Genomic DNA, 26583 nt, shown 5'->3' with positions numbered 1-26583 from the left:
CCAGTTATAATGTCAGGAACACCGGACTGGACTTGCTCACTGAGCCAGTGCGCGTGTCCTGAGTAAAGCGAACAGTGCTCAAAGATACCTGTGGAGCGGGCAGCAGCCGAGTAGATGCGTACTTCAGAGCCGCAGGACCTGAAGCACGTGACTGCTAGGGGCATGGCCTAAACTCCACAGAGCTAGGAGCTGCAAGATAACTCCTAGCAGGGTAACTGCGAGACAAAATTACCAGGGGGCTTAGACAGGGAGAACAGTCAAGACGTAGCCAATGAGTCACACACAGAGATAGCTGCAAGGTACCAAAGGGGCGAGCAGAGAGTAGTCAGATCACAGGCAATGAGTCATACACAGAGATAATAACGCAGTACAAAATCAACAGGCAAACTCACAACGGGAAACAGAACCAGGTCAGAACCATATAAACAAGCTATAACAACGAACAGGCACACAGGGGTCAGCACACTAGGCCAAAGGCAAAAGTATAACTGGCAGGGATTGAAGCTTCCCAGGGGTTTAAGAAGCTCTCCCAGAACCAGAAAGAGGCCACAGACATTAACCCCAGGTGTGCAGGTCAAAACCTGCACTGAGCTCCAGACATTAACCCCAGGTGTGCAGCTCAAAAACCTGCACTGGGATCATGACAAAACCGCTGCGGATTCCGCACAAATAAGTGTCATGCTGCGGATCTAAAACCGCAGCAAATCCGCATGGAAAAATCAGCAGCATGTGCACTGTGCTTTTCATTTGCCAATAAATATAAAGATACTGTACAACGCAGCAGAAACTGCTGTGGATCCGCAGGGCCAAATCCGCTGCGGATCCGCAGCAGAATCTGCAACGTGTGCACACATAATAATAATAATACTCTTTATTTATATAGCGCCAACATATTCCGCAGCGCTTTACAGTTTCAAAACACAAGTCATAAGTAACAACGTTAACAATACAATAATTAAAGTAAAATAAGACAAAATAAGATGACCCTGCTCATGAGAGCTTACAATCTACAATGAGGTGAGGGAGATACAAAGTACAGGTGTGTATTTACAATTGTATATTTACAATGAAGGTCCAGCCATCTTGAGGGAGTAAAGGATGGATGGATATAGTGAATGGGCTACACACGCACACTTACACATAGAATGAGTTTGATTAGTGAACGTGATAAGCCACTCTGAACAAATGTGTTTTGAGGGAGCGCCTAAAACTATGCAAATTGTGGTTAGTCCTAATTTCTTGGGGTAGGGTTAGGGCTAGAGTTAGGGCTGAGATTAGGGTTAGGGGTGTGTTCGGGTTAGGGTTGAAGTCAGAATTGGGGGGTTTCCACTGTTTGGGCACATCAGGTGCTCTCCAAACGCAACATGGCGTCTGATCTCAATTTCAGCCAATTCTGCGTTCAAAAAGTCAAATGGTGCTCCTTCCGTTCCAAGCTCTGCCATGCGCCCAAACAGTGGTTTAACCTCACATATTGGGTATCAGCCTACTCAGGACAAATTGCACAACAAATTTTGGGGTCCAATTTCTCCTGAAACCCTTGGTAAAATAAAAAAATGGGGACTAAAAGATCATGTTTTTGGAAAAAATATGATTTTTTTATTTTCACGCCTGGGCGTTATAAACTTCTGTGAAGCACTTTGGGGTTCAAAGTGCTCACCACACATCCATATAAGTTCCTTGGGGTGTCTAGTTTCCAAAATGGGGTCACTTGTGGGGGTTTTCCACAGCTTAGGTACATCAGGGGCTCTCCAAAGGCAACATGACACCCGTAGACCATTCCATCAAAGTCTGCATTCCAAAACGTCACTACTTCCCTTCCGAGCCCCGAAGTGTGCCCATACAGTAGTTTTCTCCCACATATGGGATATCAGCGTACTCAGGACAAATTGGACAACAACTTTTGGGGTCCAATTTCTCCTGTTACCCTTGGTAAAATAAAAAAAATGGGGACTAAAAGATCATGTTTGTGGAAAAAATATGATTTTTTTATTTTCACACCCGGGCGTTATAAACTTCTGTGAAGCACTTGGGGGTTCAAAGTGCTCACCACACATCTATATAAGTTCCTTGGGGGGTCTAGTTTCCAAAATGGGGTCATTTGTGGGGTTTTCCACTGTTTTGTCACATCAGGGGCTTTCCAAACGCGATCTCAATTCCAGCCAAAAAAGTCAATTGGCACTGCTTCCGTTCCGAGCTCTGGCATGCGCCCAAATAGTTGTTTACCCCCACATATCAGCGTACTCAGGACAAATTGCACATAAGTTTTGGGGTCCTGTTACCCTTGCGAAAATAAAAATTGGGGTTGAAAAGATCATTTTTGTGGAAAAAATATGATTTTTTAATTGTACGGCTGTATGTTATAAACTTCTGTGAAGCCCTTGGGGGGGTTCAAAGTTCTCACCACATATATACATAAGTTCCTTGGGGGGTCTAGTTTCCTAAAAGGGGTCACTTGTGGGAGGTTTACACTGTTTAGGCACATCAGAGGCTCTCCAAACGTGACATGGCGTCCGATCTGAATTCCAGCCAATTTTGCATTGAAAAAGTCAAACGGCGCTCCTTCCCTTCTGAGGTCTGCCATGCACGGAAACAGTGGTTCCCCTCCACATATCAGGTATTAGCGTACTCAGGACAAATTGCACAATAACTTTTGCAGTCCAATTTCTCCTGTTACCCTTAGTAAAATAAAAAAAATTGGACCTGAAGTAATTGTTTTGTGAAAAAAGTTAAATGTTCATTTTTTTTAAACATTCAAAAAATTCCTGTGAAGGACCTGAAGGGTTAATAAACTTCTTGAATCTGGTTTTGAGCACCTTGAGGGGTGCACTTTTTAGAATGGTGTCACTTTTGGGTATTTTCTATCATATAGACCCCTCAAAGTGACTTCAAATGTGATGTGGTCCCTAAAAATAAAATGGTGGTGTAAAAATGAGAAATCGCTGGTCAAGTTGTAACCCTTATAACTTCCTAACCCCCAAAAAATTTGGTTCCCAAAATGTGGTGATGTAAAGTAAACATGTTGGAAATGTTATTTATTAACTTTTTTGTGTGCCATATCTCTGTGATTTAAGGGCATAAAAATTCAAAGTTGGAAAATGTTCAAAATTTTCGCCAAATTTCCGTTTTTTTCACAAATAAATGCAAGTTATATGAATGAAATTTTACCACTAATATGAAATACAAGATGTCACAAGAAAACAATGTCAGAATCACCGGGATCCATGGAAGCTTTCCAGAGTTATTACCTCATAAAGGGACAGTGGTCAGAATTGTAAAAATTGGCCCAGGAATTAACATTCAGACCACCCTTGGGAGTAAAGGGGTTAATAATAAATTTAAATTTTTTTGTCAAATAAAATTATGTTTTTAAATTGATTAATGTACTTTTTTTTGCCTGGATAACACACATCCAGGGTCGTACTGGCCCACCGAGAACCGGAGGATTCTCAGGTGGGCCCAGGCACTGACACCTGCTGGCATATTGGCCAGCAGCTGCCTAGGGCCCCCATGGCTCCAGGGGCCCCCAGCCAGTGGTGTGTCACTAATAGTGGCACACCCAGCTGCTATGGGGCCTCTGAGTCAAGGGGGTCACTCCCGGTGACAGAGAGCAGCACCTGGAGAAAGGAGCCTGTCCCCGCTGCTAAAGAGAAATTAATATTCACGCTTCCCCATGCCCCCATGGGCATGCAGAGGAGTGAATACCATTTCACTTTAATAGCGGACAGCGTTAGATGCAGGCTGAGGCTAATACTGCCCGCCGTGCTGCTGAATCGGGGCCCCGGAGTTGGGCCTCTAAAGGGCGGCGAACCCTGATTGCGATCCCTGCAGCTTGGGACCGGAGCAGAGCTGCAGGGATCCAACACCATCCTCCTTCCTGCCTGGCACTTCCTGTCTGACTCTGAACGGCTGGATGACATCGTCATTCAGTGCGGCTGTTTCAGAGAGGAAGCTGCCCAGATGTGCTGCGGCTGCTGGGAACGTGCAGAGAGGTGAGTGGGTGCTGTGTGTGTCTCTGCCTGCCTGTGTGTGTCGCTGTGTGTGTATGTAGTGCGGTGTGGTGCTTTGTGTGTGTGAGAGTGGTGCGGTGCTATCTGTGTGTGGTGCTGTATGTGTGATAGTGGTGTTGGCAATGATGTGGGTGATGGAGAGAGCAGTGATGGGGTGTGGGGGAGAAGGCAATGTTGTTGGTGGTGGAAAGGATGATGGGGTGGTGGGGGAGGAAGCAATGATGGAGGTGATGTGGAGAAGGCAATGATGGTGGTGGGGGAGGCAATAATGGTGGTGGTGGAAGGAGGCAATGATGATGGTGGTGGGGGAGGCAATGAGGGAGGTGGTGGAATGGGCAATGTTGGGGTGGTGGCGGAGAAGGCAATGATGGTTGTGGTGGAAAGGACACTTATGATGGTGGTGGGGAGGCAATGATGGAGGTGTTGGAATGGGCAATGATAGGGGTGATGGAGGAGAAAGCAATGATGGCTGTGGTGTAAAGGACAATGATGGTAGTGGTGGAAAGGACAATGGTGGTGGGGAGGAGGCAATGATGGAGGTGGTGGGTGAGAAGACAATGATGGAGTTGGTGATGAGGACAAAGATGAGGGTGGAGGGGGAGAACAATGATAGAGGTGGAGAGGGGCTGCATTATACCTTTTCAAGGAGGCTGCATTGTAGCCTATGAGGGGGCTACATTATATTCTGTGGGGGGCTGCATTATTCTCTCAGGGGGCTACATCATACTATTTGATGGGAGCTGCATTATGCCCTATGAGGGGGCTACAGTATATTCTATGGGGGGCTGCCTTATGAGGGGGTTGCATTATGCTCTGAGGGGGCTACATTATATTTTGTGGAGCGGCTGCATTATACTATATGAGGGGGGCTGCATTATGCCATATGAGGGTGCTACATTATATTCTATGGGGGGCTGCATTATACCTTATGAGGGAGTTGCATTATATTTTGTGGGGTGCTGTATTATACCCTATAAGGGGGGCTGCATTATATTCTGTGAGGGGGGCTGCATTATATTCCATGAGGGAGGCTACATTATATTCTATGAGGGGGGCTACTTTATATTCTAGGAGGGGGCTACCCCAACCCCTGCTATATAATTAAGACGTGTACTACCATATATTATACCCTGATATTAGCGTGTTTTACCACACAATTGGTGGTCTTGAATTTATTTCTATGTAGCTGCATAGTGGGCCCCAAGAATGATTTTCTCTGGTGTGCCCAAGGTTGCTCCAGTCCGACGCTGCACACATCCCTGGTAAGGTGGCTCTAAAACTTTTGACTTTACAGTAAGTAATAAAAGTCCCTTAAAACTTTCTCTCTCTCATTATTCTGGCATTTGGCAAATATTAATAACTATGGTAATCCTAACTGACCTAAAATGGGAAAGGTTTATTCTGAAAGATTTAGCAGACTCTGGATTTGTGGTACATTGTTCTACTGTTCAGAGATACCTGCACAAATATGGCCTTCATAGAAGAGTCTCTCCTGCATTCTCACTGTAAAATTAAGCATCAAAAGCATGCAAATGAACATCTAAACAAACCTGATGTATTTTGGAAACAAGTCCTGTGTGCCAATGAGGTTAGAATAGAACTTTTTGGCCCTAATGATGAACGGTATGTGTGGAGAAAAAAGGGCACATAATTTCAGGAAAAGAACGTCTCGCCAACCATTAAGTATAGGGATGGATCAGTCATGTTTTGGGATTGTGTTGCAGCCAAAGGCACGGGGAACATTTCACGGGTAAAAGGAAGAATGGATTTAATGAAATTTCAACAAATTCTTGATGCAAACATAACACCATCTGTAAAAAAAAAGCTGAAGTTGAAAAAAGGGTGGCTTCTACAAATGGTTAATGATCCTAAACACACATCAAAATCCACAATAGACTGCCTCAAAAGGTGCAAGCTGGATTTTTTACGCAGGTCCTCACAGTCCCCTGGTCTGAATATCATTGTAAATCTGTGGCTAGACCTCAAAATAGCAGTGAATACAAAACAACCCAGGTATCTCACAGTACTGGAAGAATTTTCCAAGGAAGAATGGATGAAAATTCCTCAAACAAGAACTGAAATACTCTTGTTTTGATAAAAAAAAGTGTTTACATGCTGTGATACTTGCAAAAGGTGTTGATACTAGGTACTACAGAGGGCCCAAACTTTTACATCGGCCCATTTTCCTTTTTGTAATTTTTAAGATGTAAAAAATGACTATATATATTTTTTTTTGCCTAAAACACAATCTACATGTGTCATCAGTTCATATTCAACTTGGCTGACTGTTCACAATAACAGTAATTTTGTCTAGGGGTACCAAAAGTTTTACATGCCACTGTATATGTCTATGGGCATGTATTGTACGGCTCTCTGCTTAGGATTTTATACTCATGTGTGTAAATCCAACATCTGAGAAGCTGCCCTAAAGAGCCATTCTTCACTAGAAGCTGTGCATCATGCCACAAGGTCTCTGTAACGCTCGCGCCCTGGCTGGGCAGCGCGAGTGTGGAATTGTGGCCCCACTGTGCCACAAACCAGAATACCCAGGAGGGGCGTGACTAAGCAGCTACCTTGGTGTTCACTGGAGGCTCTGATGTGAGGTCAGCCTTGTGCGGCAGGTAGCTGCCAGGTACCACTCCAGGGCGGTGTCTGGCTGTAGCAGCTGATTCCACTGGGGAACGAAACACTAATGACAGGTGTGCAGATGGGCACGGCTGGCACTCTGGCAGGCAGGTGGGCACGGCTGGTACTCTGGCGGGCACGGCGGGCACTCTGGCAGGCAGGCGGGCACGGCTGGCACTCTGGCAGGCGGGCACGGCTGGCACTCTGGCAGGCAGGCAGGCACGGCTGCCACTCTGGCAGGCAGGCAGGTATGGCTGGCACTCTGGCAGGACAGAAACTGATTCGGAAGGGACAGGAACCCGGACAGGTATGAGTAGTATATGGGAACAGGTAGGGACCTGTTCAGACTGAAAAGACAGGAACCGTTAGGAACCAGCTCAGACAAAGATACACAGGAAGCGGAACAGGAGCAGAGCAAAGTCGCAGAGTACGGAGAGCAGACCAGAACCGCAGGTTGCGGAGCAGAGAGCAGAGCAAAGCCGCAGGTTGCGGAGCAAAGAGCAAAGCAGCACCGTAAGGTGCAAATCAAAGAGCAGAGCAGCACCGTAAGGTGTAGAGCAAAATGGCAGGGTGCGAAGCAGAGAGGAGCTGCAGATTGCGGAGCAGGAGGGCAGAGCTGAGCCCTAGAGTGCGGAGCAGGGAGCAGAGTGGGGTCACAGAGGGCAGCGCAGGAGAGCAGAACCAAGAAACACAAGTACTTGCAGGGAAGTACAAGTGAACACCAGGGACACTATCGTTGTGCAGTGACAACCAGATAGAGACAAGTACGGGATCTGCGAGCAAGAGGTGAAGACACAAGGATAGACACAGCAGGGAAAGGAAGGCTAACGACAAGAATACAACAGGTACAGGTATAGGACTCAGTACAGACAAGGTCAGATATGGGAACAGGTACAAGACAAGGATTCAGGCCTGAGTATGCAGCCCTCAGGAAGGCGGAACACAAGATACACAGAATACAGGTACGAGCCTGGGTATGCAGCCCCCTGGGAGGCAGAACAAGAGAAATAGCAGAACAGGACCTAGCAACTCAGTAGCCAAAGATAGACTGAAAGAGTTTGTTGCTCAGGCATCCTCCTGAGTGGGGATGCCTTAAGTACCTGAGGCTTCTTGGCAATTGGCTGGGGACACCTTAGGAAGGTGCACACTGTCTCTATAAGACAAAGGAATTGCCAGGGCCGCCGCCCTAAGCATACAGCCAGGAAGCATGCAGCAAGCAAGGACATGAGGCCCTGAGCATGGAGCCGGCAGAGGACAGAACTCACAGCATGGCCCGCAGTGGTGAGTAAGATGGGAGATGGGAAGCCATGCAGTGATGCTGGCAGGGATGTTACAGTCTCCATCTGCCCAACACCCTACATTAATATTCACAACCAATCCACACTCAACAAATCTCCCAACTATACCACACAAAATTGATGTAAATATGGGGGAGCTTGTGCAACTATATCCCAAAGTGGATGTCTCCAAAAGGCTTTGTTGGCGTTTCTGGATTTATAGGGGCTAAGCTTTGGGAATGAATATTCATATGTTTGGCAATACAACCCTTCTTCCACCATTACTACTTATGATGATATAATGGAATTCTTAACAAATTTGCCAGATTCTCTGAATTTCCAAAAGGAAATTTAATTCTAAGAAATTTGGTAAAATTTCTGCCAGGTTTAAAAGGAATCTGTCTCTAGATTAAATTCGTATTGTCCAAACGACCGTCAGCATGATTTAGAAAGGAACAGAAAGGAGGAATGACAGTGGTTGGAAATGTATTAGGAGGTTCAAAGAAAGATGAGTATAATATTTTTTTAACCCCTTCTTGACCCTCAGAATCCAACAATATGAAGGCTGCTTTGCTGAAATTCACAATTCCGATTTTGTAGAGAAATTCCTAACAAATTGAATTCAATATGAATTGATTTACTCATCTCTACTTATCAACATTGAAAATATAAGACCCCTAGAAACATGTAGGAACAACCCCAAAATCTGAGCAATGACTCCAAAACACCCACATTTGGGTATGATTTTGCTAAGTTCTCCTCTATTTTGGTCAAGCTTATGGGAAAAATCTGGATAATTGTTGGCCAGTATACAACAGTTGCAAAAATATAGTTGTGCAACATCAATGTGCCCTATGGAAGGAGATGTGTAAGTCAACCTTATAGTCTTCTGACTTTCTCTTCATATGTTGCGGCTGCATGCGTGTCCAGGTGCAAAAGCCCCATTTTACATCTTTCAGGGACCAGTAGAAACTGAAGAACCCTAATTTTTATGTACACCCGAAAGAAGCAAAAAAAAGAGCAAAAACCTTTGTGTCCCATCAATGTTCTGTGCATGCAGGGGGCGGGCAGAGCAGCCAATAGCTACAGAGCAGGAAGTGATGTCATAAAAGAGGGCGTTTCTTGGGCAATTTTGCCTGTGAGTTCACTTTTTAATGATCTACAGTATTTATACTTGTCCTGTGCCAATGGTGAAGAATTAAAACATGAAGTATACTAGAATTTTTCAGATTTTTTTAATAGTTATTGATTAAGCTTTGTATAAAAAAACCCCTGGAAAATCCCTTTAATTGTTCTTTATGGTTGCAGATAAGGATAGGAGGTTGGAATTTGGTGCCAGAGAAGTCCCTGTAGGCAGCCTCAGAAATAGGGTCTCTTAACAACACTTCACACTTCAACTATTGCAGCCAACTAAAGTGCTGCACTCCAGAGAAGAGAGTATTATTCCTGGACAAGACAGCAAATTGAGCACCAAGTAGCGATAAGGTTACTGCAGAGCATGTTACACTGAGGAAAAGCAAACTGCAATCTGGGAGAATAATTCATATGTGCTCTATATTCTACATGAAAGAATAAGCTCACGTAAAGTTATGTTTGCCGAGGATCGCTGTTTTCTAAGACTCGTACCTTTTTTTTACATTTTCCCTTGTTCTATATACTGCAGAATAATTTTATTCCAGTACATAACAAAAAGGACTGTATCATATTACATCCTATGGCTTGGCTTCAGAAGAGTATCATCATTCCAGCCAGGTGGGCTTCAACATGCAGGATTGGCAATTGATTGACAACTCCAGATTGCATCCAAGAAGAGGGGTAAGGTTGATATAAGCCCAAAACGGTCCACCCCTTGGGACTGCGAGGCTTGAATGCCACTTCCAGAGACTTTTTAAGGCCTCCTTCACACGTCCTGATGATTCTTATACAGGAAAAACCAGCACTGGTGAGATCCGTGTTCCATGTCTGTGTGCCATCTGAATGTACGTCTGTGACATCCATGAGTCAGTGTGATATCCGTGGTCCATGTGTTTGTGTTTGACCTCTGTGTGCTGTCAATATGTCCATGTGATACGTATCGATGCCTGGGAAAAGCAGTACAGTTTGCGCTGATCCCAGGCATCGCCTGCTGATGGCCGCTCTCATCATTGTCTCCTGGTTGCGCTGAGATCAGCTTGACAAGGAGACAATGATGGGAGTTGTACTCAACAGCAGCTGTGTAACGCCTGTGTAAAATCGAATAATTAAAAATTAATGTAAAAAAAGGCGTTGGCTCCCGCACAATTATCAAAAAAGCAGAGGGAAAATCCACAGCTGTTGGCTGATGTTAATACTCTGTGACAAAGGACAAAAAACCCACAAGGTTCCCTGGCTATAAATAACAGCTCATAGCTGTTTGCTTAGCCTTTTCTGGTGAATTTACAGGGGACCCCAGAAAATATATGACATAGGATCCCCCATTAAATTCAAACCAGCAAAGGCTAAACAGACAGCTATGGGTTGATATTAATAGCCTGGGAAGGGGTCAGAGATATTGCTTTCCTCCCCTAGGCTACCAACATCAGCCCTCAACTGTCCCAGAGATGGCACATTCATAAGATGCACTAAATCTGGCACCTAGCCTCACTATTACCACTTGCCCTGTAGCAGTGGCAAGTGGGGTAGTATTTGTGCGATTGATATCACCATAGTATTGTAAGGTGACATCAAGCCCAGGGGTTAACCATGGAGAGGCGTATTACAGATGCCACATAAGATGCATCTCCATTACTAAAATCATAGTTAAAGACACAGAATAAAGTCCTTTAGCTGATATAAAAATTAACACCCTGTTTTACACATTTATTTAAAAATAAAAAACAGTTATACTCACCTTACACCTATTTCATTGAAGCCCTTGTCCCCAGTAAAAACACAAAAATAATAAACAACCACATCCCTCACCTGTCCGAAGGGCAGATAAGCCATATTGTCCCACGCCGTAATCCATCTCTGTGATATGTGTTTTTCAACCTGAACGATGCCATGATATGACTGTCCACACTGAAATCCATGGGAGAATGAGGTGCTGCGAGTGACGGCCGGTGACGTCATAGAGGTCACCACCGGTCATTGAAGTTGCAATTCCACACTTCACTGTGAGTGGCCCGATGAACTACGATGACCTCAATGAGATCACTGCGAGCACCAAATTTTCTCACGGTGCTCACAGTGATGTAATTGAGGTCACCACAGTTCATCAGACTGCTCACAGTGAAGTGTGGGAATGCAGCTTCAATGACCAGCGGTGACCTCTATGACGTCACTGCCCATCACCGAAGCTGTGCTCGCAACACCTCATTCTACCATGGTTTTCAGCTTGGATAGTCGCATCATGGCACTGTTCAGGCTGAAAGCCACATATCACAGAGAAGGATTAAAGCATTAGACAGTATGCCTTATTTGCACTTTGGACAGGTGAGGGATTTGGTTGTTTATTATTTATGTTTTTTTTACATAGGACATGGGCATTGGTAGCTTAGGCCTCTTTCACACTTCAGTTTTTTGCATCAGTTCAAATCTGCCAAAAAGTCAGACAAGCGGATCCGTTCTTAACTGATGTGAACGGATGGCACAGGATCCGTTTTTAGACGGATCCTGAAAATGAGGAAATTTAAAGGAAACGCTGGTCGGGAAGGAGAGAGAGAGAGAGAGAGAGAGAGAGATTTTTTGTCCGGCACCCAGAAAGAATTTCGGGTTAAATCAGTGTCTGGAGGATCCGCCAGAGAAAAAAACGTTACAAGCTCCGTTTTGAAATCTTTGAGGATGGTGATGGACAGCAACTTTTGGCGGATCCTCAAAAAAACCAGATGCAATGGACAGCAATCCGTCACAATCCGCCATTAATGCAAGTCAATGGGGAAAAAAACGGATCCTCAAAAAAAAATTGAGGATCCGTTTTTTTCAAAACCTGGCGGATTGTGACTGATTGTAAAAAACTGAAGTGTGAAAGAGGCCTTAGATGTTAAGGTGAGCATTTTTGCTGTTTATTATTTTCTGTTTTTTTTTACAGAGGACAAGGGCTTCAATGGAATAAGTGTAAGGTGAGAATAACTGTGTTTTTTAAATCAATGTGTACAACGGGGTGTTGATTTTTATTTCAAATAAAATACTTTATTTTGGCTGTTTCTTTATTATAATATAACTATGGGGTTATAGACGCCTCTCCATTACTAACCCCTGGGCATGTTGTGAAATTAACCTCACAAATATTACCCCACTTGCTACTGCCATAGGGCAAGTACGAAGAGCAAGGCTGAGAGCCAGATTTGGCGCATCTTATGTATAGCCAGTATCATGGGCTTTCAATATCTGCATTTATTTATATGTGAATGTTCTTGGGTTTTGGCATGTAATATGAACTATTAAGTCGCCATTCCCTATGTTTTGTTGTCTAGCTGTATTTAGGTAACATTTATCCTTGTATGGGTCGTTCTAGGACCTGATTTCTTGTTGTATCATCAGGTATCTTCAATTGATCATTTTTTATGAATTTTGGTGACACACATGTTGTTCTAATCTTTTATTACATACTAGTAAAAGTTATGTTTTAAAATTTCACTAATTGCTGTATATTATGCTTAATTTTCTTTGGTGAATGTCAGCATATGTCAATTACTGACAAAGTGCTTATTGCTTTATATCCTTGTCACAGATTATTAACATCAGTCCTCAGCTGTGGGCTTTCCCTCTGCTGGTTATGAGACTTGCACGGGACCCCATGCAGTTTTTTTTATTTATTTAATTATTTATTTTGCAAAGGAGGGACACAGATGCTGCTGAATCCAACTTCTATAATTGTCTCCTGATCGTGTTGATCTCAACATCCTAAGGCAGCCAGCCGGCACCTGAGAGCTGCGCGAACTGTACCACTTCTTCCCAGGCACCAGTACTTGTCACACTAATGACACGCATCTGCATCAATGATCACGTGTGCAGCACGCATTTTGTCCGTGCTGTGCAAAAAACCTGACGTCTGCTGTTTTTTTATGCGGATACATGGTCTGTGTGAAGAACCAGACATGCTCACCAGCATTGAATTCAGTGGGTGTGAGTGTGTCTGTATTTAAGGTCCTTAAAAAAAGGACCGCATACAAGCAGAAAAAACTGACTTGTTAAGAAGGCCTAACACAGTCAGCATCTGCTGTGCCTTGTCTGGGAACAGTCCCAGAGCACTCTCTATTCACCTGGACCTGACTTGTGCTGAAGAAGATGTTGGTAAATGGTTAAAGATGACTGCATATCTTTACCTTCAGGCACTATAATACAGTTTACATATGCATAATCTACAAAAACAGTTGAGTCACTGTGTACATACATTACATTACTTAACCTGTACTGACCTTGAGTTGCAGTATATACTGTATTATACCCCAGAGCTGTACTCACTATTCTGCTGGTGCAGTCACAGTGTACATACATTACATTACTTAACCTGTAGTGACCCTGAGTTATAACCTGTATTATACTCTAGAGCTGTACTCACTATTCTGCTGGTGCAGTCACGGTGTACATACATTACATTGCTTAACCTGTACTGATCTTGAGTTATATCTTGAGTTATACCGCAGAGCTGCACTCACTATTCTGCTGGAGCAGTCTCTGTGTACATACATTACATTACTAATCGTGTACTGATCCTGAGTTACATCCTGTATTATACTCCAGAGCTGTACTCACTGTTCTGCTGGTGCAGTCACAGTGTACATACATTACATTGATTACCCTGTACTGATCTTGAGTTATATCTTGTGTTATACCCCAGAGCTGCACTCACTATTCTGCTGGTGCAGTCACTGTGTACATACATTATATTACTGATCCTGTACCGATCCTGAGTTATATCCTGTATTATACTCCAGAGCTGTACTCACTATTCTGCTGGTTCAGTCACTGTGTACATACATTACATTACTTAACCTGTAGTGACCCTGACTTACACTATGTATTATACCCCAGAGCTGTACTCACTATTCTGCTGGTGCAGTCACGGTGTACATACATTACATTGCTTAACCTGTACTGATCTTGTGTTATATCTTGTGTTATACCGCAGAGCTGCACTCACTATTCTGCTTGTGCAGTCTCTGTGTACATGCATTACATTACTAATCGTGTACTGATTCTGAGTTAATCATTATTGATCCTGTAGTGATCCTGAGTTACATCCTGCATTATACTCCTGAGCTACAGTCACTATTCTGCTGGTGCAGTCACTGTGTACATACATTACATTACTTATCCTGTACTGATCTTGAGTTATATCTTGTGTTATACCCCAGAGCTACATTCACTATTCTGCTGGTGCAGTCTGTGTGTACATACATTACATTACTAATCGTGCACTAATCCTGAGTTGGATCCTGTATTATACTCTAGAGCTGCACTCACTATTCTGCTGGTGCAGTCTCTGTGTACATACAATACATTACTACCGTATATACTCGAGGATAAGCCGACCCGAGTATAAGCCGAGGTCCCTAATATTGCCACAAAAAACTGGGAAAACTTATTGACTCGAGTATAAGCTGAGGGTGGGAAATGCAGCAGCTACTGGTAAATTTCAAAAACAAAAACAGATACCAATAAAAGTAAAATTAATTGAGACATCAGTAGGTTAAATGGTTTTGAATATCCATATTGAATCAGAAGCCCCATATAATGCTCCATACAGTTCATGATGGCCCTATAAGATGCTCCATAAAGGTTGATGATTGGCCCCATAAGATGTTCTATACAAAATATGCCCCATAAAATGCTCCATAAAGGTTGATGATGGCCCCATAAGATGCTCCACAGAAAAATATGCCCCATATAATGCTGCACAAAGGTTAATTGTGGCCCCATAGCGTGCTCCATAATACAATATGCCCCATATAATCCTGCACAAAGGATAATGTTGGCCCCATAAGATGCTCCATAGAATAATACGCCCCATATAATGATGCACAAAGGTTAAAAGTGGCCCCATAATGTGCTCCATAATACAATATGCCCCCATATGCTGCTGCTGCTGTGATTAGAAAAAAAGACATACTCACCTCTCGTTGCTGGGGGCCAGGTGCCAGTGTCCTGAGCAGGCAGGGACATCAGTGCGCTATTGGGGCCAGGTGCTGGTGACACCGCTTGCTCAGTCCCCTGGCACTGGCTATATTCACCTGTCTGCGTTCGACCACTGCACGCCAGTCCGTCTTCCGGGTCCTCTGTCAATGACTGTTCAGGCAAAGGGTGTGCACTAACTACATCAACGCGCCCTCTGACCTGAACGTCACAGCCAGAGGACCCGGAAGACAAAGCGGTGCGCAGTGGTGGAACGCGGACAGATGAATATAGCCAGTGTCGGGGACCTGAGCAAGTGGCGACACCAGCACCTCGCTCCCACAGTGCAGCGGTGTCCCTGCCTCCTCAGGACACGGCATCTGGCCCCAGCAATGAGAGGTGAGTATGTCATTTTTTGTAATATCAGGGACCGTGACTCGTGTATAAGCCGAGGGTGTCTTTTTCAGCCAAAAAAGGGGTTGAAAAACTTGGCTTATACACGAGTATATACGGTAATCTTGTACCAATCCTGAGTTACATCCTGTATTATACTCCAGAGTTACACTCACTATTCTGCTGGTGCAGTTGTAAGGGGGTGGCAGAGAACCTCCTTGTCTCCTCTTTCTCCGATGTCCTGGTCCTGTGCACTTTATGCGGTACATACATGTTAACATATTAATGTTTTGCTGTTGTTCAGTAATGTGTTATGCTATGTACCACTTAATGATCCCCTTGTGTTTTCCACTGTTAAATGTCCTGTGTCTGCCATGTATGACTGTTAGGCTGTGTTTGTTATGCACCTGTTAGAGGCGGGGACAGAAAAGGGTTAAGTTTGTGGGTTGGACCAACAGCCCCAAAAAGGAGCAGGAAGTTGGAAAGATATGTATCATATAACTGCATCCCTAAAGGTCTTGTAGTTTATAAACCGCTATCTGGGAACATTGGGGACCCAGAAACTATTGTTGAATGGGATACTATGTTTAAAGACTTCTCCAAATGCACTGTATTATTTATTATAGAAAAAAGGAGAAAACAATTAATATAAATTAAGCATAATAGTTCTAAATTATTTGAGGAAATTAAACCGTACCAACTACACCCCAAAATCATTCATCTTTTTACAAATATAAAACAAAGGATACACATGAAGGAAAGAGAAATGATTGAAAAAAAACGTAGGAAATTTGGTAGGGATTCAATACCCGATCAGGTCAAAAAATTGGACCAGGGAGACCATCTCTCCTCTGAGAGAATTAACCCATCCGATTGTATGAATTATTATTCATCCAGGAGAGCAAGCCAGTTTCAGACATTAGACAAAACAGTTGCAAGTTCTGCTTCTATCATAACTTCAAGTGATAGATTCTCCATTTATCCAGCTTCGGATAAGAGAATCCCAACAATAATGAGGATAATATTAATAACATCAATACTGTGGAACCACCCGCACACAATGAGAATGTCCAAACTCCATTACTAGATATATCTACTCCGATACCATCAATCTTGACTCAAAATAGGTTCCAAGTACTAGAGGACTTGGACAATCTTCCCTCCACTAGTTTAAATGAAAGTCTCAGTCATACCAACAGACCCCTCCCTCAGAGAACTCAAAAAATTTGGGAGCATACAAAACGCCCTATAGAACAAAGACAGCAAAGAACTAAACAAAGCCAGCTTCCTTTTTTACAATTAGGCCAAAAAAGATACGAAGGAGGAGTTTTTGGGTTCGGGAAACTTACAAAAAAAAAATAGGAAATACCAAAAGGAACTGAATACTGTAGGAGAGAGTATCTTCAATTTAAGCAAACATAAATTGAATGAAAATTAATTATCCCGACTGAATAAGGGACTCAAGTATTCTCCAAGCACTAAATTCAACAAATTTCAGGCCTTCATTGGCATCAAATTATTTATGAGGAGGTTAGCTATTAAAAAACAGTTTTTAAAAAACAATTAAACAGCGAACAATGGATGCAATAATTCTACTGAATGCTTGGATCTATATAAACATAAGTCCTTAAAAAACAAGTCTAGTTTTAATCCAATCCAGGAATATTCCGAATCATTTGAAGCTTTTTAAAAAAACGTCATACATGATATTAGAAAAACTTCAGAAAAGAGATATCGAAAATTTAAATATAATTTGTCCAATAGGGATTGTCAAGCGATTAAACAACTCCAAAAAAATAAAGATATTGTCAGCCATCCAGCTGACAAGAGCTGGGATAGTTATTTTAAACACTGTAGACTATGAAAAGGAAGCCATACATTTACTAGGGGGCAAACACACATATAAGTTACTGCCCAAGGATCCATCTGAAAATTATATTATAGAGATGAAACAACTGATACTGAAAGGGCTAGACCAAGGCATCCTTACTAAAACGGAATTTGATTTTATTTACACTATGTATCCAAAGATTCCTTATTTTTATTATCTGCCTAAAATTCCTAAAAGTCTAACTGATCCACCCGGTAGGCCGATAATATCGGGGATAGGAGGTCTAACCGCCAATATGTCAAAATATGTTGACTGCCACTTACAAAAAATAGTTCCTAAACTACCTTACCTCAAAGACAGCACTCACATTTTAAAAATTCTGGAAACAATTCAATGGCAGGAACACTATATCTTTGTCACTCTAGATATCACCTCATTGTATACTGCCATTCAGCATGACAAAGGTTGCGAAGCAGTTAGATATTTTTTAACCAGAAAGGGTACATTACCCAATGACCAAGTTTATTTTATTTTGGAATGCATGCATTTCATACTAACCCATAACTATCTTCGTTATGGGATGCACTACTACTCCCAGCAATGGGGTACCACCATGGGGACCAGGTTCTCTCCCAGTTACGCTAATTTGTATGTAGGCAGATGGGAGCAGGAAACCATATACACGTGTGGATCATTACGGGCGAACCTGGTCCTCTGGCAGTGTTTTATCAATGACATTGTTTTTATCTGGTCTGGTGGCCCTAATTTATTGTCTGATTTTATTCTTGAATTAAATAAAAATGAGTATTTTTTCAATTTTACCGCAACCACCAGTACAGAGTCGATTAATTTTTTAGATTTAAATATATTTATAGAACATGGCACAATACAGACTCGGACATATCATAAACCGAGGGATGTGAATAATTATACCGTATTTCTCTGGAAAGATGCCATCTTCCAAGCTGACTCTTAAATGTCCCTAAGAGCCAATTCATATGGGCACACAGAAATTGCTCAAAGGCTGGTGATTTTAACATTGAAGCAGACTTACTAACAAAGAAATTCTGCAACAAAGGATACGACGAGAATTCTCTTATACAGACCAAACGGTTAGTCGAAGGGTTACCAAGGGCTCAGCTACTCCGGAATAAGGTGGAAAATGTGAATAACAGAGTGGCGGATGAGGTCCCAATTATCACGCAGTTCAATACGAATACTCATATTCTCCGGAGAATTGTGAACAGACACTGGGGCATCCTTATGGAGGACAAAATTATTGGGGACAAGCTCCCTGAATGCCCCAAATTTATCTATAGGAAAGCGAATAATTTGGGTAACCTAATAGCTCCCACTGTTCCCAAATCCTTGGCTACATCTGCGTATCATCCTCAACAAATCCAATCTGGCTTTTTTCCATGTCAAATATGTAAGCCATGTAAAATTTTAACCACGAAAAAGCAATATAATATTTCTAATGGAAAAAAGGAAGTGGAAATTAAAGATTTTACCACATGCACCACACAGGGGATCATTTATTCCATAAGATGCCCTTGTGGAAAACTTTATATAGGGTGAACCAAACAACCTCTATATGTTAGAATAAGTGAACATTTGCGCAATAATAATAGGAAATTTATTGGCCACCATTATCCAATCACTATAAAATCCATCATGGGGGCTCTGCTAATGGTACTATAATTATAGGCTTACAAGTGGTTAAAAAAAGTTGGAGAAATGGCAATTATATCCATCAAATGTCACATGAGGAAACCAGGTGGATTTTTGAACTAGACACCTTATTGCCAATGGGCCTCAACAGCGAGATAGGACTAATTGCTCATTTTTTGAAAATGGCCGCTTGTCACATGTCATTTGCGGGGGTTATAAAGGCATCTATGATATCTATTGGACCATACCTGACGAAGGAATTCGAGAATTCCGAAACACGTAGGATTATTGGTCCAAACAGCGCCCCGTAATCAGTCACATGAGTAATCACGTGACCGTGACATCACGAAAGGTCCTACGAGCACACCACTCCTTTTTTCTTTTCACTGCAGGTAACCGACTTCTGCACAACATGGGATACAGACATCGGGGATGCCAATGTAGTGATCGCAGGTACGCGGGATGCAGTGACGAGACGGGAGCCGGAGTGAGCTTAAAAGGCAACTTTTATATAGGGGCTATCTTGTGTAACGAACAAGCTGACAACAGTAATCCTCGCAGGGATCTCAACAATAACCGCATTATTTACTCATGTATAAGCCAACCCGAGTATAAGCCGACCTCCCTAATTTTGCCACAAAAAACTGGGAAAACTTATTGACTCACGTATAAGCCTAGGGTGGAAAATGCAGCAGCTACTGGTAAATTTCAAAAATAAAAATAGATACCAATAAAAGTTAAATTAATTGAGACATCAGTAGGTTAAATGTTTTTGAATATCCATATTGAATCAGGAGCCCCATATAATGCTCCTTACAGTTCATGATGGGCCCCATAAGATGCTCCATACAAAATACACCCCATATAATGCTGCACAAAGGTTAATAATGCCACCATAAGATGCTCCATAGAATAATATGCCCCATATAATGCTCCATAAAGGTTATGGCCCCATAAGATGCTCCAGAGAATATGCCCCATAAGATGCTCCAGAGAATATGCCCCATAAGATGCTCCATAGATTATGCCCCCTTAAGATGCTTCATAGATTATGCCCCCATAAAATGCTCCATAGATTATGCCCCATATGATGCTCCATAGATTATGCCCTCATATGCTGCTCCATAGATTATGCCCCCATATGCTGCCCCATAGAATATGCCCCATATGCTGCTCCATAGAATATGCCCCCATATGCTGCTCCATAGACTATACCCCCATATGCTGCCCCATAGAATATGCCCCCATATGCTGCTCCATAGAATATGCCCCCATATGCTGCTCCATAGAATATGCCCCCATATGCTACCCCATAGAATATGCCCCCATATGCTGCTCCATAGAATATACCCCATATGCTGCTCCATAGACTATACCCCCATATGCTGCCCCATAGAATATGCCCCCATATGCTGCCCCATAGAATATGCCTCCATATGCTGCCCCATAGACTAGGCCCCCATATGGTGCTCCATAGAATATGCCCCCATATGCTGCCCCCATATGCTGCTCCATAGACTATGCCCCATATGCTGCCCCATAGATTATGCCCCCATATGCTGCTCCATAGAATATGCCCAGATATGCAGCCCCCATATGCTGCTCCATAGACTATGCCCCCATATGCTGCTCCATAGAATATGCCCCCATATGCTGCCCCACATGATGCTCCATATATTATGCCCCAATATGCTGCTGCAAAAAAATGCCATACTCACCTCTCCTGCTCAGGACTGGACACCTGAGATATTCACCTGTCTGGGGTCTATTGCTGCTCACCGCTGTCTGCCACTTCCTGTGTCAGTGACTGTTCAGCCAGCAGAGGGCACGGCATGCACTAACCATGTCACTGCGCCCCCTGCTGCCTAAACGTCACTGACATAGGACACAGCAGACAGCGGTGAGCAGTGAAGGACCCCGGACAGGTGAATATTAGATATACTTACCCCCTCCTGGCGCGGTCTCTGCAGCCCCGCTTCTCCGACTCCCACGGTCTCTGGCAGCTCTTCCTTCAGTGGTCACATGGTGCCGCTCATTAAACTCATGAATATGTGCATATTCATGAGTATAATGAGCGGTACCATGTGACCGCTGAAGGCAGGAAGGGAGACCATGGGAGAAGTGGGGGTGCTGCAGAGACCGCCCCAGGGGGGTCAGTATGATCTCTGACACCCCCGCTCCCCCACCGACCCCCAGGTATTTGATTCGTGTATAAGCCGAGAGGGGCACTTTCAGCCTCAAAAAATGGGCTGAAAATCTCAGCTTATACACGAGTATATACGTGTGATATATCCATTTAATAGAGTATTTAAATATGATACCCCTTTACTTGCTGAATTGCTTTATTATACGAGTATATACGGTAAGCAGGAAACACGATATTAACTACCCGGTCGGAACCGGTAACTATGAGGTTGCGGTATGGCCATCTACGGGTCCAAGAACTATAATTGATCAACTACAACGTGTCACTTATCCTTCTCTGACGTCTGGCAGAGTGGTGGTCGGTGTCTATTCGGCGTCTCAGCTGTTGGGCCCAACTGAAGAGGAGTTGACGTAAGCTTCTGGCGTTCCTATGCTCAGGTGGAGCGAGGGCATAACAGGCCCCTGGAGAGTTCCTCAGCATTGGGCCTCCAGGCGGAGGCGGAGCGCGGTTGTTCGGTCGGCGTCCCTCTGCTGGGCTGCTCGGTGCTGTCTCCTGCCTGACCGTGGTGAGTCCCCCTCCAATCTCTCTGGTCATCGCTCACTCCTTCTGGCTCTGGCTCTCAGTCACCAACTTGGCTTCCTGATCAATCTCTCCTGCTCTGTCGAGTGCCCCGTGCTGGCGTTCTCAGTTCCTTTTATACCTTCTCCACCCCCACTCCTCCTAGAACCGTCCTTGGTCCGTCCTCTCATTATGTCCCCCGGAAACAGTTCTCCTAAAAAACCTTGGTGGCAGTCCCCTTGGTTCCAGTCCGGCTACACAGCGGAAACTCTACCTCCTACACTCCCCCATCCTGTATGCTTGCCTGTTATGAATGAGTCACCGTAGGAGGCAAAAACAGAAATGCTAGCTAAGTCCAGAAAACCAGAGAAGTTGGCAGCTATCGGATTGCAGACCCCTGAACCTATCAACACAACTAGCAGTAGCCATGGGGGGTTCCTACGATGCCCTAGACCCCTCGATCACAGCCGGAGGACTATATAGCCTAAAGACAGAAAGGGAAATCTAAACTGCCCCAGAGCAGACCCCAAAGCAAAAGGCAGCCCCCAACATATAATGACGGTGAAGCAAGAAGAAAGAACACTAACACAGACAGAAAGATAGACTGAGCAAAGACGGGGCCCAAGCTAACTAGATAGGAAAGGACAGGAAGGCTGCTGTCTGCAATCCGTGAAAAACCCTATGAAAATAAGAGCCAACAGACTGACAGTGAAAAAGGCCCTGAAGACGCTAGGCTTCAAAAAGGCTATGTCAGTACTCAGGAATATTATGAAGACAGAGCAACCGGCAAAAGGAGATTCAGCTCACCCCAGCAGGGAATGGCAGAATCCAGAAAAGCAAGGCAAACAAAAACAAAACACAAATGCTAACAGGTAAGCAGAAAACTTAGCTTTAGAGGAGCAGGAATCAGACTGGTCTCCTAGAAGTCCACAGAGAAATCACCCGCAGGGCAGAAGGGCGTCGGCAGCCTTATATCCAGTCAGTGACTCCACTCAGCCAGTCATCCTCATTAGACTCAGGTGCCTGATATTCAGGCTCATTACCTTCCTTTACCAGAATAGGGAGTTCACCAGACCTCAGTGACGAAGGGGAAAATGAACTCACAACAGTACCTCCCCCTTGAGGAGGGGTCACCGAACCCTCAACCACGCCACCAGGGCGATCAGGGTGAGCCCGATGAAAGGCACGCACCAATCTTTTGGCATGAATATCAGTGGCAGAGACCCAGGAATTATCCTCCTGACCATAACCCTTCCACTTAACCAAATACTGGAGTCTCCGTCTAGCCAGACGGGAATCCAGTATTTTCTCTACCTCATATTCCATGTTACGTTCAACCAATACAGGGTCCGGAGGTGCCACCCCAGGAACAACTGGTTCAACAAACCTCTTCAACAAGGACTTATGGAACACATTATGGATTTTAAATGTGACCGGAAGAGCCAAACGAAAAGAGACCGGATTAATAATCTCCAAAATCTTGTAAGGTCCAATAAATCTAGGCTTAAACTTAGGAGAAGCCACCTTCATAGCAACATTATTTGATGATAACCACACCATATCACCAATCTTAAACTGGGGACCAATGGTCCTATGTCGATTGGAAAACCGCTGGGCCTTTTCCTGGGAGAGAGATAACTTATCCACCACTTGGTCCCAGATCTGGTGCATTCTCTCCACCACAGTGTCAACACCTGGGCAGGCAGAAAGCTCCACCTGCCCTGAAGAAAATCGAGGATGAAACCCAAAGTTACAAAAAAAAGGTGACATCAAAGTGGCAGAACTAGCTCTATTATTTAAAGCAAATTCGGCCAAGGGCAAAAATGAAACCCAATCATCCTGATCAGCGGAAATAAAACATCTCAAATACGACTCCAAGGTCTGGTTTGTTCTCTCTGTCTGCCCATTGGTCTGAGGGTGAAAAGCAGAGGAGAAGGACAACTGAATTCCCAGCTTGGAACAGAAAGTCCTCCAAAATCTAGACACAAACTGAACTCCTCTGTCAGATACAATGTTCTCAGGAATCCCGTGCAAGCGAACCACCTGTTGCAAAAACAGGGGCACCAACTCAGAGGAAGACTGCAACTTAGGGAATGGTACAAGATGAACCATCTTAGAGAACCTATCACAAATCACCCAAATAAGAGTCATTCTTTGAGAGACCGGCATATCAGAGATGAAATCCATTGAAATATGGGTCCATGGCCTCCTGGGGAACGGCAAAGGCATCAACAACCCAAAGGCTTGAAAGAATGCGTTCACATTAGTCAGAATAGGATCATCTGGTTTCAAAGAAAACGCCCAATCCTGGGGATCGCCACGCAGCAAAGAGATGACAATTTTAACCTGCTGCGCGGAGCTCCCTGACGAGTTAGGCTTCAAGGCAAAAAATAATTTACAATTATTTTTGAAACTCAAAAATTTAGATTGATCCCCAAAAAATACATCAGGTGTAGGGATCTTTGGTTCAACAGCATGCGAACGAGCAAGGTAGGCGGAAATTCCCCGCACTTCCGCAGCGAGCTGCTCTACATAATCAGACAATTGCTTTATCTCCATTGAGAGAAAAAAAAAAAATTCCCCCTACGGCCTCAGAGATATAGAGGAAAGAATATACACACTTTTTTTTTTTTTTAAACACGATTCTTTCCTGCTATTGAGTACCCTAGGATCTGCGGTATGGCGGGTGATTCTGTTATGAATGAGTCACCGTAGGAGGCAAAAGCAGAAATGCTAGCTAAGTCCAGAAAACCAGAGAAGTTGGCAGCTATCGGATTGCAGACCCCTGAACCTATCAACACAACTATCAGTAGCCGTGGGGGGTTCCTACGATGCCCTAGACCCCTCGATCACAGCCGGAGGACTATATAGCCTAAAGACAGAAAGGGAAATCTAAACTGCCCCAGAGCAGACCCCAAAGCAAAAGGCAGCCCCCAACATATAATGACGGTGAAGCAAGAAGAAAGAACACTAACACAGACAGAAAGATAGACTGAGCAAAGACGGGGCCCAAGCTGACTAGATAGGAAAGGACAGGAAGGCTGCTGTCTGCAATCCGTGAATAACCCTATGAAAATAAGAGCCAACAGACTGACAGTGAAAAAGGCCCTGAAGACGCTAGGCTTCAAAAAGGCTATGTCAGTACTCAGGAATATTCTGAAGACAGAGCAACCGGCAAAAGGAGATTCAGCTCACCCCAGCAGGGAATGGCAGAATCCAGAAAAGCAAGGCAAACAAAAACAAAACACAAATGCTAACAGGCAAGCAGAAAACTTAGCTTTAGAGGAGCAGGAATCAGACTGGTCTCCTAAAAGTCCACAGAGAAATCACCCGCAGGGCAGAAGGGCGTCGGCAGCCTTATATCCAGTCCAGGACTCCACTCAGCCAGTCATCATCATTAGGCTCAGGTGCCTATAATCAGAAAGTGCTGCCGGAAATAAGTTTCCGGCATGGTTGTAACTTGCGACCCCGTATCCACCAGACAGCGTACTGCATGTCCTTCGAACTCTGCCTATATCAGCGGACACTTTGCAATCAGATCTTTGGGACTTCCATCAACCTGCGTTGTGAGTTCTGGCTCCGAGCGGCGTCCCGCCAGCTCAGAGCCCTTTAGTTTAATGGCGGCCGGGGTGGGTATCTCTCACGCTGAGGGCACTCTCAGGCGAAGTGGCCCAGTTCGCCATATTCAAATCACTCCCAAGGCCGCGGGGACCGACCGCCCCTGGGATTACGAGGGCCCCAGGGTGCCGGGCCCGGCCCAGGCCGGCCACTTGTAGTCTCGGCCCTTCTATTCACCTCGGCCAATTCGCCCCTAATGTTCTTCAGCTCCTGTTTCATTTCTTCCACCCATTAGGGCTCTCCAATGGCATTCATGGAGACTTCAGTGCTCCGGACCTTCCCCACGGGGACTGTCAGCCCTTGTTCTTGGTCTCGGGCGCGCACCTGACTCCCTACCTCGGAGAAAGCCATATGCGGGTTTACCCGGACCCGCTCCCGCAATGCTTGTTTAGTCAGGGGGTCTCGGAGCCCGGTCACTAAGAGGTCACGTAGAGTTATGTCAATGGGCCCTATGCCTACACCGTCTTTTTGCTCAATGGCCGTGTATAGCTCTTGAAGGACGTTCATGTATTGCGTGACCGTCTCCCCTTCCCCTTGCATACGGCTGAATAACCGGGTTCTCAATTCTCCCACGTCTGTTTGGTCCCCATGAGTCTCCTCCAAGATCTGTAATACCCTGATAAAGGTGTTTCGCTGTCCCGGGGGCATTAACATCATGGAATCCCGGGCTTCCCCGTCCAACATCATTAGAGCCACCTCAGCCTCTAGGTCAGGGGTCATCGGATGCATCCTAAATAGCCCTGCCATCCGTTCAGTCCAGCTCCACAGCATGGTATTGCTGCCAGAGAACCTGGACAGGTTACTCAGCATAGCCCCCAAAGATAAACTGGACCGGGGGCCGCCTTTGCCCCCTTGGTCCGCAGCATCTCCACTTGTGCTCGGAGACTGCATCCTGCCGACTACGCCAAATGTAGTGATCGCAGGTACGCGGGATGCAGTGACGAGATGGGAGCCGGAATGAGCTAAAAAGGCAACTTTTATATAGGGGCTATCTTGAGTAACGAACAAGCTGACAAGAGTTATCCTTGCAGGGATCCAAACAATAATACACAGGTAACACGATATTAACTACCCGGTCAGAACTGGTAACTATGAGGCCGCGGTATGACCGACTACGGGTCCAAGAACTATGATTGATCAACTACAATGTGTCACTTATCCTTCTCTGACGTCCGGCAGAGTGGTGGTTGGTGTCTATTCGGCGTCTCAGCCGCTGGGCCCAGCCGACGAGGAGTTGACGTAAGCAAAAAATGGCTTTGGCAGAAAGTCCCGTTTTTCAGCCACAATATCCAATATTCATTGGAATGAATATTGGATATTGTGGCTGAAAACGGGACTTTCTGCCAGGGGCCAGGCACCCGAAGCTAAGTACTGTGCTGTTTC

The 26583-nt window shown here is 44.5% G+C and overlaps 1 protein-coding gene across 1 annotated transcript in view; it reads right to left on the bottom strand.

Annotated features, from left to right (window-relative positions):
- LOC141052185 (uncharacterized) overlaps positions 1-25929 on the bottom strand; it is a 110212-nt gene extending 84283 nt beyond the window's left edge. Inside the window, exons 1-3 of the mRNA XM_073549408.1 lie at positions 25537-25929; positions 16570-16622; positions 10007-10131 (exon numbers count right to left, since the gene is read on the bottom strand). Of these exons, the coding sequence (XP_073405509.1) occupies positions 10007-10131; positions 16570-16622; positions 25537-25929 (571 nt within the window). The remainder of the gene's footprint in view (positions 1-10006; positions 10132-16569; positions 16623-25536) is intronic.
- Positions 25930-26583: the final 654 nt, after the last annotated feature.

Source organism: Dendrobates tinctorius, unplaced genomic scaffold (assembly GCF_039654945.1).
Source record: "Dendrobates tinctorius isolate UK_male_01 unplaced genomic scaffold, ASM3965494v1 ptg000158l, whole genome shotgun sequence".
Taxonomy (NCBI): Eukaryota; Metazoa; Chordata; class Amphibia; order Anura; family Dendrobatidae; genus Dendrobates; species Dendrobates tinctorius.
Note: the sequence above shows the minus strand (reverse complement) of the source record. Positions and strands in the feature narration are given on the sequence as shown.